This window comes from Pelophylax lessonae (assembly GCF_965119305.1).
Source record: "Pelophylax lessonae genome assembly, chromosome: 13".
In the NCBI taxonomy this organism is placed as follows: Eukaryota; Metazoa; Chordata; class Amphibia; order Anura; family Ranidae; genus Pelophylax; species Pelophylax lessonae.
The window spans coordinates 5,590,850-5,606,361 of record NC_138780.1 but is presented as its reverse complement, the minus strand read 5'-3'; the positions used below and the strand labels follow the sequence as shown (position 1 = coordinate 5,606,361).

Here is a 15,512-nt window from a genome sequence, read left to right as displayed (position 1 = left end):
GAAAAGTGTTGTCACCCTCCTTATGGTAATCAGTGGAAGATTTACATAGTGTTGGCTTGGTAGACAGAGCAGGGATTCTCCGATGTATGTAGCTGTTCAACCAGCGTTGTGGTTTAATCCTTTGCTCCACCCTCAGGCCTTTGAGCTTTCTGTGGGCTAAGAAGAGTCATGTGACTCTCTTATTTCGTCCCCACAGGCAGTCAGGCAGCTCCAACAGTTCCGCCATCTGCTCCTTCAAGCTCGCGGACATCGAGGTGGTTTTCAACGGCAACTACAAAGAGCAAAACAAAGAGAGTTCGAAGTGGACCAGATACACCGGACCCGTGTCCAATCCCCGGCCAGGCAGTGTAAGTACATGGTACCACCACCTCACCTATCAACTGCATTGGTAGTTCTAGACTCTAGTACCCTAAGCAACCACAAGGTGGCAGTGGCACACTGTTTTAGGCAACCACAAGGTGGCAGTGTCCGACTATTTTAGGCAACCACATGGTGGCAGTGTCGCATTGTATTAGGCAACCACAAGGTGGCAGTGTTGCACTGTTGTAGGCAACCACAAGGTGGCAGTGTCCGACTATTTTAGGCAACCTCAAGGAGATACAAGGTGGCAGTGTCGCACCGTTTTAGGCAACCACAAGGTGTTAGTGTTGCAATACTTTAGTCAGCCACAAGGTGGCAGTGTAGCACTGTTGTAGGCAACCACATGATGGCAGTCTCGCACTGTTTTAGGCAACCACAGGGGGCCAGCGTCGCACTGTTTTAGGCAACCACAAATTGGCAGTGTTGTGATGTTCTTGGTAGCCACAAGGTGGCAGTGGCGCACTAGTTTAGGCAACAACAAGGTGGCAGTGTCTGACAATTTTAGGCTACCACATGGTGGCTGTGTCCCACTGTTTTAGGCAATCACAAGGTGGCAGTGGCGCACTGTTTTAGGCAACCACAAGGTGGCAGTGTCCGACTATTTTAGGCAACCACATGATGGCAGTGGCGCACAGTTTTAGGCAACCACATGGTGGCAGTGTCCCACTGTTTTAGGCAACCACATGGTGGCTGTGTCACACTGCTTTAGGCAGCCACGTGGTGGCTGTGTCACACTGCTTTAGGCAGCCACAAGGTGGCACTGTCACGTGTTTTTCCCAGTTTCATGCAAACTTTTTCCTATCCCTTTTAGTGCTCATCTGGGAAATTCTCCGACACAGATCTCAATTTCATGAAAGACCACTTCCTGATGGACGAGAAGGTTCTACCAGTCGGCAAGCGCCCCCTGCTGATCCAACAGAGTGTCAGCTACAGCCGCATTGCCATCGATTCTGTACCTGCACTATCTGGAGACAATTACACCGTGATGTTCCTGGGCACAAGTAAGCACTCAGACCTTTCCCACATTTATAATGTTGCCCCCTGCTGTGCACCTGGAGTGTTGTGCTGCCCTCTGCTGGTTGTATAGTATACGGCCACAATCCTCCAATGCTACACAGGGATGTTTAATGCTTCCATCTCCTGGTCACATGTGGAATTGCAGTGGTCCCTATTACAATACATCTGTAACTGTTGAAATGCTGCCCTCTCTGGGGGCCTCTGGAATTACAGGGATCATTATTCTTTGTCAGCCCTGCTGCCCTTTGCTGGTTACCCCGGGTATTGCATGCTTAACCACTTACCGCAAAGTGACGTAGGGCTACGTCGGCTGATTTTGCGGTGTTATACCGGGGTGATGCCTCTATCTAGAGGCATCACCCCAGTACCGTTGTTTAGAGCCGGCGGTCGGCTTTCCGGCGGTAATGACCGATGCGGCTCGGGAGCCGCTCGGTCGTTACCCCGGCGAGCGGGAGGGAACGCCCCCCCTCCCGCAGCTTTGCCCGGGTCTCCCGTCCCACCGGGAGACCTGAGCACACACCCACCGCGTCGGCCGGCTGGATGGAGTCCGGATCAAAGCCGGAAGTGGCTTTGATCGGGTCTCCGATGACGTAACCCATGATGTCACGTCCGGGTTACTCTGCTGCTAAAGGCGGCAAATTTAAAAAACCACTGTATTCAAAAATGCAGTTTGCAGCATTTTGCATACATGGAAGTGTAGTGGAGGGGTTTGGTGTCTTTTAGACCCTCGATCCCTCCATAAAGAGTACCTGTCACTGCCTATTACTGTCACATCCCCCCCCCGATCCCTCCATAAAGAGTACCTGTCACTCCTATTACTGTCACATTCCCCCCGATCCCTCCATAAAGAGTACCTGTCACTGCTATTACTGTCACATTCCCCCCGATCCCTCCATAAAGAGTACCTGTCACTGCCTATTACTGTCACATCCCCCCCCCGATCCCTCCATAAAGAGTACCTGTCACTCCTATTACTGTCACATTCCCCCCGATCCCTCCATAAAGAGTACCTGTCACTGCTATTACTGTCACATTCCCCCCGATCCCTCCATAAAGAGTACCTGTCACTGCTATTACTGTCACATTGCCCCCCCCCCCGATCCCTCCATAAAGAGTACCTGTTACTGCCTATTGCTGTCACAAGGGATGTTTACAATAAAAGTGATTCGTTTTTTTTTTTTTAAAACCTGTGATAAAGTTAAAAAAAAAAAAATAAATAAATAAGAAAAAAAAAAAATTTAGCCGCCCCCGTCACCGTTAGCTCGCGCATGAAAGAAAACGCATATGGAAGTCGAGCCGCAAATGAAATCGCTGTTCAAACCACACATGTGAGGTATCGCCGCGATCGCCAGAGAGTGAGCAATAATTTAAAAAAAAAGAGCTACACTCTAACTCTAAACTGGTAACCGTTAAAAAAAACTTAAAGCGTCGCCTATGGAGATTTCTATTGACCGTAGTTTGTCGCCATCCCACGGGTGTGCGCAATTTTAAACCGTAACATGTTGGGTATCTATTTACTCGGCGTGACATCTTCTTTCACAATATACAAAAAAAAATGGGCTAACTTTACTGTTTTTTTTTTTTAAATGCAGTGAAATGTGATTTTTCGCAATTTTTCCCAAAAAAATGGCGTTTTAAAGACCGCTGCACAAATACTGCGTGACAAAAAAATATTGCAATGACCGCCATTTTATTCTCCAGAGTCTTTGCTAAAAATATATATATCATGTTTGGGGGTTCTAAGTAGTTTTCTAGGAAAAAATACTGATTTTAACTTGTAAACAAAAAGTGTCCGAAATAGGCCTGGGGCTTAAGTGGTTAAGCAGGAAAATCTTCTGGTCCAGAAGTGGTTAATGCTCCCATCTGCTGTTCACATGGGGTATTGCAATAAAACGTATTGTTGTAATGCTGCTCTCTGCTGGATGCCCAGGGTATTGCAATGATCCTGTAGTGTTATTCAGGGATGCTTAAGGCTACCATCTGCTGGTTACATGTGGTATTGCAATGATCCTACAGTGCTATTCAGGGATGCCTAATGCTACCATCTGCTGGTCATATGTGGTATTGCAATACAGCAAATTGTAATGCTTGGCCCTCTCCTGGTTCTCTTCAGCATTACAGTGTCCATTCTAGACATAAAGAGAACTTTATCAGGACATCAGGTAAATGGCAGAGCTAAAACACCCATCCAGTACTAGAGGTAGCCAACAATGTTAATATCCTGTGCAGTGATGAGACAAGGTCATCTAGAGCCTAGGGCGAGCATGCCTAATTGAGCCCCCCAAGACGTATGAGCATTGTGTCAAACCCCCCCCCCATAAAAATCAAGCACTAATCTGCATGCACGCATCTTTGCCCCCCAGCTGAAATCCTCACTCCCCATATGCACTCAGCACAAACCCCCCCCCCCCAAAAAAAAAATGTCTCTCTCCTAGCACAAATCTTCTACCCCTCAAATGTCCTCTTCGAGCACAGTTCCTCTCTCCCCTTCCCACTCTAAATCCCCTCACCACGAATTCCCCTTCCCCTAATATTTCCCATCATAGCACAACCCCCCCCCAAGTTCCCCTCCTAGCACAAATACCCCCCAATCATCCCAAATAGCATACATTCCCCCCCCCCCCCAAAAAAATTTCTCCTAGCACAAATTTCTCCCCCCCCCCCCCTACGTTTTCTAGCACAAATCTCCCAAATCCCCCGCCTAGCACAAGTCCTCTGTTCCCCCCTCCCAACACAAATCCCCCCCAAATTTACCCTCCTGGAACCATTCTTACCATCTGCCACCCCCAATTATCTCCTCCCAACACACATCCCATGCCCCCCAAACTCCTTGAGGTGTCCCCTCAACTCAAATGACACCACAGTGCCAAGGGCAGCCGCCACCTCCTGCCCACCCCTTGTCCCGGCCCTGATCCTGTGACCCATTTGTTCATCTGGGGCCCAGGGCCAGAGAGGGGACTCTAATACCTTTGGGTACATGCACAGTAATTCTGCAGGCTGCGACACCCAGCAATGAAATAAAAGCTCCCAGTGCCCCATCAGCTAAGCAGCAGAGGCCTGAGAGGGGACTGTTTTCCCTTTTTTTGGGAGTAACCCTCTGGGGCGCGGGTACAGACAATTACATTTAATTTTTGGGATATGCAGCACAGAGGATTGCTCCATCTGATCCCAAAAATGAGTAAATGAGTCCCTTCTCTATCATTGGCCCCTATCAATGAGGCCTGGGGACCTTTGTTTGGAGCCGCAGCTGGTGGGAATATTCTGCACCCAAAGGTGTTTAAAGTCTCTTTTCTGTGTGAGGTGGAGGAGGGCAGGCTGTATGGGGCCTCACGATTTCTGATGGTGACCCGTGAGGTAGCCATTGTCAGTTTCTTCTAAGAATTGAGTAGGTGCACCATGCATTCCCTGAGCGGTTTATTTCAGCTCATTAAAACAAAAAGTATTTTATTGATACCTTGTCCCGCTAAGAGTGCAAGACTGGTAGCAGCAGCTGTCATTGTGATGCAACTGCATTCTGCTCCCATCTGCTGGTGGCATTGAGCATTGCAGCGTTTTCTCTTTTATGCTTCCCTCTACTGGTCAAATGTAATACTGCAGAATTCAATGGTGTGTGTGTGTGTGTGTGTGTGTGTGTGTGTGTGTGTGTGTATATAGCTTTTAATTGATTCTTCACTTTAAAAGTTGAACTTTCTATGATTTTTATATTTATTTTACAAACTCTTAACACAGTATACCATTTGAAAGATTATTTTCAGACCATACAATGTCATTTCTGCTGTAGCTGCTCCCTGTGAGGGGAGAGAGGGTATATTTCTTAATAATCAGTGTGTGGGCAGGTGCATTTAGCTAGTCTGCCACTAGGTGGCTCTGTTCCAGAAAAGTAGTCTGGTTACAGAATATAGTGTCATCAGGTGTTAGGCCCCTTTTAGTTAAAGCCCTCCTGTAGAAGTGAAATGGGGGAGTCTGGGCCCACATACAAGTCCTAGTACAGTTGGTGTACAGGAGCCTATCGCCCCCCCCCCCCCCCATACCTATGCTGATGTAGCCAACAAAGGGAGGCCCTGGACAGGGTAGGAGGTTAGGGGGAGGGAGATAGACTTGAACCCAGACAATGTGGCAGCATACTTCTTAAATCTTTTGGGGGGGGGGGGGGCAGGTTGAGAAAGGTTTTTCAGACCAGGCCAAGAGTTCCCTAAGTTTGGGGCTATCCCAGGAGCGGTGTACCTATGGAAGAGGTGACTGCAGAGATCCAATCCCAGTGAGTATTAATGACCCTGGGTGGAAAGACTATTAGGGAAAGATGGCTTACTTTAATAGCTGCCTATTGCTTTCACATGAGACTTCTGCAGACCGTCCAACAAATGTGATTGACAATGTACTGTTAAGTGACCCCGGACAGTATATCGTGTTTGTGGTATTTTCCAAACACGACCAGTAGGGTGCAGCACCTCTGTGTGTGGACATTCCATCCTTTGGGGATATAAACAGCTGGGGATGTCGGGAGGAGGCCTCTGACATGGAGTGGCACAGGGTACAGCCTCATCAGGACTTGTACTCTTGGCGCCAACATCTAGCCAATCGTGAGCTCCTACTTGCAAGTGTGTGTGTGTTGAACATAGTAAATAAGTAAATATCATGGGCTATTCACAACATATTAGTAAATGAGACAGCAGGAAAAATGGAGAGCAGGTAGTGAAATATAAAATAGAGACACACGATAATTCATAAGTATTCAATTAAAAAAATTATTATTTTTATTTTATTTATTCATTTTTAATTGAATACTTATAAATATTATTTTTATTTTATTTTTTTATTATTTATTCAATTAAAAATTTTGATTATTTTTATTTATTTAATTAAGTATTCAATTAAAAAAATATTATTTTTATTTTTTATTATTTGTTTATTTATTCAATTAAGTATTCAATTAAAAAATTGTATTTATTATTATTATTTATTATTTTTTGTAAATACCCAATACTCCCTCGTTGTTCCAGGTGCGGGTGCGTTGCACAAGGTCGTCCTCGTAAAGAACGGCACGGAGTCGCATATTATTGAAGAGCTGAGGCTTCTAAAAGAGCCAAATCCCATCGAGACTCTTCTGATGGTACCAAACAAGGTGAGGGGGGCAGGAGAGAAAATTGTCCTGGGTGCCAAAATATGAACGTGTTGATGGTTCACCCATTCTACAGCATGTATTACAGCGCATCCGGAAAGTACTCACATCGCTTCACTTCTTCCACATTTTATGTTACGGCCTTATTCCAAAATGGATTAAATTCATTATTTTCCTCAAAATTCTACAAACCCCTCCCCCATAATGAAAACATGAGAGAAGTTTGTTTGAAATCTTTGCAAATTTATTAAAAATAAAAATCCCATGTACATAAGTATTCACACCCTTTGCCATGACACTCAAAATTGAGCTCAGGTCCACCCTGTTTCCACTGATCATCCTTTAGATGTTTCCACAACTTTGGACTCTTGCCTTGGGGTGCTGTCCCAGTACTGGTTGGGGAGTCTAGTGATTAGGAAAAGAAAACGGAACATGAGTATTCCTGTGTGCCAATGTTGGTGATCGGTTCCCAGCCAAGGTGACCAATATCTCCTCTTGCAGAAGATCTTGTACGTGGGCACGACGGCCGGCATCCTCCAGGTCCCCGTAGCCAACTGCAGCGTCTACAGGAGCTGCTTCGAGTGCGTCCTGGCCCGGGACCCGTACTGCGCCTGGAACAAGAATGCCAACCAATGTCAGAGCCTCCCAACCAATCCTTACACAGTGTAAGTAAAGCATTGCATTATTTTATTTTTTATATATATTATTTTATTTTAAATATTTTTATTTAGTTTTGTTTCATATTATTTTACTCTCTTATTTTTTTATATTTTTTTGTACTTTATTTTTATATTTTCTTACTTTATTTTTTATATATTTTTATTTAGCTTTTTTATATATTTTTTACTTTGTTTTATTTTTTATATTTTTACTTTATATTTTTATTTTATTTTTTATATCTAGTTTTACTTTATTTTTTATATATTTATTTTATTTAATAGCTTTTTATGGATTTTTTAATATACTATATATATATATATATATATTTTTTTTTTTTATTTTACTTTATATATATTTTTATTTTATTTTTTTTAGATTTGATTTTTATATATATATTATCTTTTTTTTTTATTTGAATTTATTTTTTTATATTTTTTTATTTGATTTATATATATATTTTTTATTTGATTTTTATATATATATATATATATAAAAATTAGGTTTTTTTATATATATATATCCATTTTATTTTTTTATATTATATTTTTTATTTTATTATTTTATATTTTTTATATATGTATATTTTTTATTTTATTATTTTTAGAATTTTTTTTTCCACTTTACCTGTTCATGTTTGTGGGATTTTAATGATTTGGGGATTTGACGTTCCTTGATCTCATAGAACAGAGTTCAGAGCAAAGAAATATCTTCCATTTTTGTCTTTCCAGCGAGTGGCTACAAGATATCGAGACGGGCAACCCCAACACCACGTGCCTAATCCCGATAAAAGGCAAAAAGCTGCAACCCGCCCAGGACCCCGACAACCCGCCACTAAGAGGTGAGCTCACATATGGGGGACGCCATTTTTCTGGGCTCTCCTCCGTCGCTGCATCTCATTGTGTAGCAATGACGCCCCCTACAGTCCTAGTAAAGTGAATGGCTCTACTGGCAACATGGCGGCTTCCCCGGCACACTTCAAGTGTTACTCCCCTCTTAGGGAAAAAACACGCCCCCTCTGGGCGATCAATGCACATTGCAGGGAACGCGCCCCCCCTCTGGGCGATCAGCGCACATTGCAGGGAACGCGCCCCCTCTGGGCGATCAGCGCACATTGCAGGGAACGCGCCCCCCTCTGGGCGATCAATGCACATTGCAGGAGACACGCCCCCTCTGGGCGATCAATGCACATTGCAGGGAACGCACCCCCCTCTGGGCGATCAATGCACATTGCAGGAGACACGCCCCCTCTGGGCGATCAGTGCACATTGCAGGGAATGCGCCCCCCCTCTGGGCGATCAATGCACATTGCAGGGAATGCGCCCCCCCTCTGGGCGATCAGTGCACATTGCAGGGAATGCGCCCCCCCTCTGGGCGATCAATGCACATTGCAGGGAACGCGCCCTCCTCTGGGTGATCAATGCACATTGCAGGGAACGCGCCCCCCTCTGGGTGATCAGCGCTCCCTCTGGGCGATCAATGCACAGTGCAGGGAACACGCCCCCCTCTGGGCGATCAATGCACAGTGCAGGGAACACGCCCCCCTCTGGGCGATCAATGCACAGTGCAGGGAACACGCTCCCCTCTGGGTGATCAATGCACATTGCAGGGAAAATACCCCAGAATACCCCCCTTATATATAATAAAATACCAAAGGACTAAATGACCTCCTTTAAAATTAAATGCCCCAGGGCCCCCCTTGTGTATATATAAAAAAAAATGCCCCAGGAGTACATGACCTCCTTCTAATTAATAAAATGCCCCAGGACCCCCTTATATTCAATAAAATACCCCAGGACTACATGACCTCCCTATAATGAATTAAATGCCTACAAGTATTTTATTAAATATAAGGTGGTCATGGAGCATTTTCTTCAATATAAAGGAGGTCCTGGGGCATTTTATTAATTAGAAGGAGGTCATGTAGTCCTGGGGCATTTTTTTTTATATACAAGGGGGCCCTGGGGCATTTAATTCATTATAAAGGAGGTCATGTAGTCCTTGAGTATTTTATTAAATATAATGGTGTTCTGGGGCATTTTATTAACTATAAACGGGGTCCTGGGTCATTTTATTTATTATAAGGAGGTCATGTAGTCCTGGGGTATTTTAATAATAAAATGCCCCAGGACTCCCTTATATTTGATAAAATACCCCAGGACTACACGACCTCCTTATAATTATTAAAATGACCGTGACCCCTATTATAATTAATAAAAAGCCCCAAGACTACATGATCTCCTTATAAATAATAAAATGCCCCAGGACCCCCTTATATTTAATGCCCCAAAACGACATGACCTCCTAATTAATAAAATACCCCAGGACCCCCTTATATATAATAAAATACCCCAGAATCCCCCCCCCTTATATATAATAAAATACCAAAGGTCTAAATGACCTCCTTTTATAATTAATTAAATGCCCCAGGGCCCCCATATATATATAAAAAAATGCCCCAGGACTACATGACCTCCTAATTAAAAAAAATACCCCAGGACCTCCTTTATATTTACAAAAAAATGCTCCATGACCCCCTTATATTCAATATAATACCCCAGGACTACAGGATCTCCCTATAATTAATTAAATGCCTACAAGTATTTTATTAAATATAAGGGGGTCATGGGGCATTTAATTATTTATAAAGGAGGTCATGTAGTCCTGGAGTATTTTTTTTTAAATATAATGGAGGTCCTGGGGCATTCTAATAATTATAAGGAGGTTATGTAGTCCTGGGGTATTTTATTAAATATAAGGGGGTCCTGGGGCATTTTATAAACTATAAAGGGGTCCTGGGTCATTTTATTTATTATAAGGAGGTCATATAGTCCTGGGGTATTTTAATAATAAAATACCCCAGGACTACATCACCTCCTTATTATTAATAAAATGCCCCAGGACTACATGATCTCCTTTATAAATAATAAAATGCCCCAGGACTACATGATCTCCTTTATAAATAATAAAATGCCCCAGGACCCCCTTATATTTAATAAAATGCCCCAAGACTACATGACCTCCTTACATTTATTAAAATCCCCCGTGACCACCTCATTACAAAACTTTGCTACAATTCCCCCACCTCAAAAAACTGCTAATTAATAAAATGCACAATTTCTCTATTAGAGTGCCAGTCTGCCTTTCCCATAGATTTACCCTCACTTCCTGTTTTGGTGACAACTTTAAAGGCAGTGAGGGGAATTCTCCTATGGGGAATCAAACCGCAATTTGTTTATGCCCCCCCCCCCCAAATCTATCACAAAAACTTTGGGATGCCCTTTAACTTCAATTGATAAAATAATTCTCCACCATTAGTAGTGTTTGATTGTTACCAACTGATGAGATCCTGAGGCTGAGCCGTTGTGCGGGGGGCGTTTGGGCTGAGCCGTTGTGCGGGGGGCGTTTGGGCTGAGCCGTTGTGCGGGGGGCGTTTGGGCTGAGCCGTTGTGCGGGGGGCGTTTGGGCTGAGCCGTTGTGCGGGGGGCGTTTGGGCTGAGCCGTTGTGCGGGGGGCGTTTGGGCTGAGCCGTTGTGCGGGGGGCGTTGGGGCTGAGCCGTTGTGCGGGGGCGTTGGGGCTGAGCCGTTGTGCGGGGGCGTTGGGGCTGAGCCGTGGTGCGGGGGGCGTTGGGGCTGAGCCGTGGTGCGGGGGGCGTTGGGGCTGAGCCGTGGTGCGGGGGGCGTTGGGGCTGAGCCGTGGTGCGGGGGGCGTTGGGGCTGAGCCGTGGTGCGGGGGGCGTTGGGGCTGAGCCGTGGTGCGGGGGGCGTTGGGGCTGAGCCGTGGTGCGGGGGACGTTTGGGCTGAGCCGTGGTGCGGGGGGCGTTTGGGCTGAGCCGTGGTGCGGGGGGCGTTTGGGCTGAGCCGTGGTGCGGGGGGCGTTTGGGCTGAGCCGTGGTGCGGGGGGCGTTTGGGCTGAGCCGTGGTGCGGGGGGCGTTTGGGCTGAGCCGTTGTGCGGGGGGCGTTTGGGCTGAGCCGTGGTGCGGGGGGCGTTTGGGCTGAGCCGTGGTGCGGGGGGCGTTTGGGCTGAGCCGTGGTGCGGGGGGCGTTTGGGCTGAGCCGTTGTGCGGGGGGCGTTTGGGCTGAGCCGTGGTGCGGGGGGCGTTTGGGCTGAGCCGTGGTGCGGGGGGCGTTTGGGCTGAGCCGTGGTGCGGGGGGCGTTTGGGCTGAGCCGTGGTGCGGGGGGCGTTTGGGCTGAGCCGTGGTGCGGGGGGCGTTTGGGCTGAGCCGTGGTGCGGGGGGCGTTTGGGCTGAGCCGTGGTGCGGGGGGCGTTTGGGCTGAGCCGTGGTGCGGGGGGCGTTTGGGCTGAGCCGTGGTGCGGGGGGCGTTTGGGCTGAGCCGTGGTGCGGGGGGCGTTTGGGCTGAGCCGTGGTGCGGGGGGCGTTTGGGCTGAGCCGTGGTGCGGGGGGCGTTCGGGCTGAGCCGTGGTGCGGGGGGCGTTCGGGCTGAGCCGTGGTGCGGGGGGCGTTCGGACTGAGCCATTGGTTGTGCGGGGGCGTTCGGACTGAGCCGTTGGTTGTGCGGGGGCGTTCGGACTGAGCCGATTTACGGGGGGATTGTTCAAGCTTAGTCAATGTACGGGGGGTTGTTTGGGCTCAGTCAATATACAGAGGGGAGGGGGGTTTGGGCTCAGCCGACTTACGAGGGGGGTCGATATATGGGGGGGGTGTTTGAGTTTAGTTGTTGTACATGTTCTCAATGTTTTTGTTTTTTTCAGCTGTAAACTACACAAGGAAGTACAACAGCATCCTGAATCTGGAGTGCCCTCAGATGTCATCCCTGGCCACCTACAGCTGGAAAATCCCAATCCTGGCCGCAGGGAAGGAGATAGTCACCTCGAAGGACACCCTGATTATCATTGTGAGGGACGGCACGTTGGGCTTATACGAGTGCTGGGCTGACGAAAACGGGTTCAAGTACAAGGTTGCCCAATACTGGGTCAAGGACCCCAATGGGGGAGGCGATGACTCTGAGAACGGCACATCCTTTAGCACCGATGAGCCCAACTACTACAAACCCTTTGTGGCAGTGACGGTGTTGCTGGCCCTGACGCTGGGCGCTTGTGTGATCATGGTCCTCTACAGCAGCCTGGACAAAATCAAGGCCAACCGGAAGATCCAGGGCTGCAGCACGCCGGAAACCGAGAAGCTGTCCGCCGCCAAACAGCCGGACAACACCCCGCTCAATGGCTTCTATAAGCACGCCAGGAACTTCGCCAAACCGTGCTGCGTGCCAATTGGTGGGACTGACGGGAAAATGGACTTGGACAACAACAGCGTGAACCTGATGCCCAACGGTGGACCGTCAGGTGCGGCCTCTTCAGATGTCTAAGCACTTTGTTGCCCGCTGACGCTCTCGTCTTGGGACCCTGATCATCTCTGCCGGCTTTGGGCTACCTCAAAGACCCAAGAACGGTTTTGCTCACTCCGCACATTCCATGGTGGCCCCTTTTGGCATGTTGGGAGTCTCTGTAGGCTCCTTTTAAGGTTTGTAAAAAGAACTGGAAGCTCTCCGACCAAAAAAAGCGAGACTTCTAAATCCTTCAACAGAGAGGACTTTGTGAAAAGCCTCAACCGTCTACTTCCAGGAGGACCAAAGCCCTTTGGTGGGGGGTGTCCTGGGAGCTCTCCTACAATGTGAACACCGCTGTAAATTTTATAAATATCTATCAAGGACCTGAATGCAGCCTTTACTGCCGAACTTTCCATGTCGATGAGTGTACAAAGTACCAGCGCCTGGGATTGTCCCCATGAGTGTACAAAGTACCGGCTTCTGGGATTGTCCCCATGAGTGTACAAAGTACCGGCGTCTGGGATTGGGCTCCGAACATTCACCCCAAAAAAAAAAAAATGCTGGGTGGATTCACCACCCAAAAGGCATCTATCACTCATGGGCCCTTGAGTTGCCGCTACTGCTCACCTACCGCCATCATTGTAAGGAGGTCAAGTTCTCAGTGCCCAGCTAATACAACGGGAGAAGTGACACTCTTGGCTTTGAACCTACCTTGGCAGGTGGGAAACCGAGGAAATCCATTTAGGGGATTTCACCACTGGGGGTCCCGAAACCATATCAGCCAGGGTTGGTGACCGCAATTGTTGTCTTGTTCTTGAATGTGCAACTCCGGGAGGGTCATCCTCGTCCTTTCTATGCATCTGGAACCCGGAGCCCCGAAATCTCTGCCGGTTCCGGGTCAAGGACTCAATATATAGTGAGCTATGGTAAGGAGGGACAGCTTCCGTCAGCAGTGAGCCCCGCCCACATTTCTATCCAGACATGACCCCACTTGTGGACACCCATAACAGATCCAGCCTTTAAGTGGGGGGAGGGGGTAAGAGCAAGCTCCACCCCTCCCACCTTGGAGCACACAAGGACGTTTTCTAACCGCCAGCCCACGTGACGGGCCGTGATCTGTGCATGTGGAACACGTGAGACAAAAGTGTAAAATGTGACCGCATTGTTTGTGTATGTGTGTCCACCAATCACCCTCCATGCAGCACGTCACATGTGTACGCGTGTCCAATCGTATGCTGCTGTGATATCTTGTGGTGTGTGGACTATGAAGGGGGGAGGGGGGGGTGAAGAAGTTTGTCTCCTGTTGTCGCAGTACCGTATCAGTATTATAGGGGGCGATGTGTGCATGAAGTTACTGCCAAGTCTGTACGTTTTTTTGTTTTGTTTTTTAATATTTATAAGTGATTAAATGCCCCGCCTCTGTCGGGGGTTCCGGTACCACGTGTGTCGCGTCTTATTCTGGTCTGCAACAATGTATTACTATGTCTGCTATTGTACTGCTCTGTTCACCCCCGCCCCCAACCGGTACCAGTGCCAAAGGAGGCGGTCCTTGTAACTGCAACATACTCCACAATTGCTGTGCCACAGCTTCACAGACACACATAAACCTCAGAACAAAGGGGCGAGTCACATGAGATACCTCCTCCATCTACACATGTGCATAACAAAGGGGCGTGTCACATAGGGGATCCCTCCTCCATCTACACATGTGCAGAACAAAAAGATTTCCTTCCATTCATCATTTCAATAATTTTGTTTAGTTAAATTTGTTGAATTCATTTTCGGAATTTGTTTAGTTTTGTTTCTTCATTTTTAAATTGGACCGAATAAAAAGGTATTGAATCTGATTTCAATTATATACTGGATTCACATTTTGGAAGACCGTTCTGTTCTATTCAATTTTTTTTCCATTCTATTCATTTTCTATTCTATTCCTTTATTTTCTATTCTATTTTTATTCTTATATTTCCTTTTCTATTCTGTTTTACTCTATTGTATTCTGTTTTGTTCTATTCTATAAAAATTTGAATTTCGGAAGATGGCTATATTCTTTCTATTCTATTTAAATCTATTCTGTTTTATTCTATCCTTTTATATTCTATTCTACTTTATTCTATTCTATCCTTTTATATTCTATCCTCATTCTATTCTACTTTTTTCTGTTCTGTTTTTTTCAATCATTTTATATTCTATCCTTTATGCTATCCTTTTATATTCTATTGTGTTTTACTCTATTCTTTTATATTCTGTGCTTTTATATTCTATTCTGTTTTATTCTATTATGTTTTATTCTATCCTTTTATATTCTATTGTGTTTTACTCTATTCTTTTATATTCTATTCTGTTTTATTCTATCCTTTTATATTCTATTGTGTTTTACTCTATTCTTTTATATTCTATTCTGTTTTATTTTATTATGTTTTATTCTATCCTTTTATATTCTATCCTACTTTATTCTGTTCTATAGTCTGTTCTTTTTTTATTCAATCCTTTATATTCTATTCTGTTTTATTTTATCCTTTTATATTCCATTGTGTTTTACTCTATTCTTTTAAATGCTGTTCTGTTTTATTCTATCCCTTTTTTATTCTACTATACTTTATTCTATTATGTTTTATTATATATCCTTTTATATTCTATCCTCATTCTATTCTACTTTATACTATATTCTGTTCAGTTTTTTTTTTTTCAATCATTTTATATTCTATTGTGTTTTACTCCTATTCTTTTATATTCTGTTATGTTTTATTCTGTTCTATAGTCTGTTCTTTTTTATTCAATCCTTTATATTGTATTCTGTTTTACTCTATTCTTTTAAATGCTGTTCTGTTTTATTCTATCCTTTTATACTTTATTCTATTATGTTTTATTCTAGCCTTTTATATTCTATTCTACTTTATTCTGTTCTATATTCTGTTCTTTTTTACCCCACCATGACTGCTTTACTGTGCAGTACATACTCCTGACCACCCCACCCTGTATGCTGTGCTGTACATTACATACTCCTGTATGCTGTGCTATACCTTGCCACCCCACTATTAATCCTTTACTGTGCAGTACATACTCC

General features: G+C 45.5%; 1 protein-coding gene across 1 annotated transcript in view; it reads left to right on the top strand.

Moving 5' to 3' along the window:
• SEMA4A (semaphorin 4A) overlaps positions 1 to 12,689 on the top strand; it is a 75,116-nt gene extending 62,427 nt beyond the window's left edge. The window contains exons 10-15 of the mRNA XM_082275178.1: positions 197 to 347; positions 1,172 to 1,361; positions 6,378 to 6,499; positions 6,998 to 7,161; positions 7,885 to 7,994; positions 11,871 to 12,689. Of these exons, the coding sequence (XP_082131304.1) occupies positions 197 to 347; positions 1,172 to 1,361; positions 6,378 to 6,499; positions 6,998 to 7,161; positions 7,885 to 7,994; positions 11,871 to 12,484 (1,351 nt within the window). The 3' untranslated portion in view covers positions 12,485 to 12,689. The remainder of the gene's footprint in view (positions 1 to 196; positions 348 to 1,171; positions 1,362 to 6,377; positions 6,500 to 6,997; positions 7,162 to 7,884; positions 7,995 to 11,870) is intronic.
• The last annotated feature ends 2,823 nt before the right edge of the window (positions 12,690 to 15,512 follow it).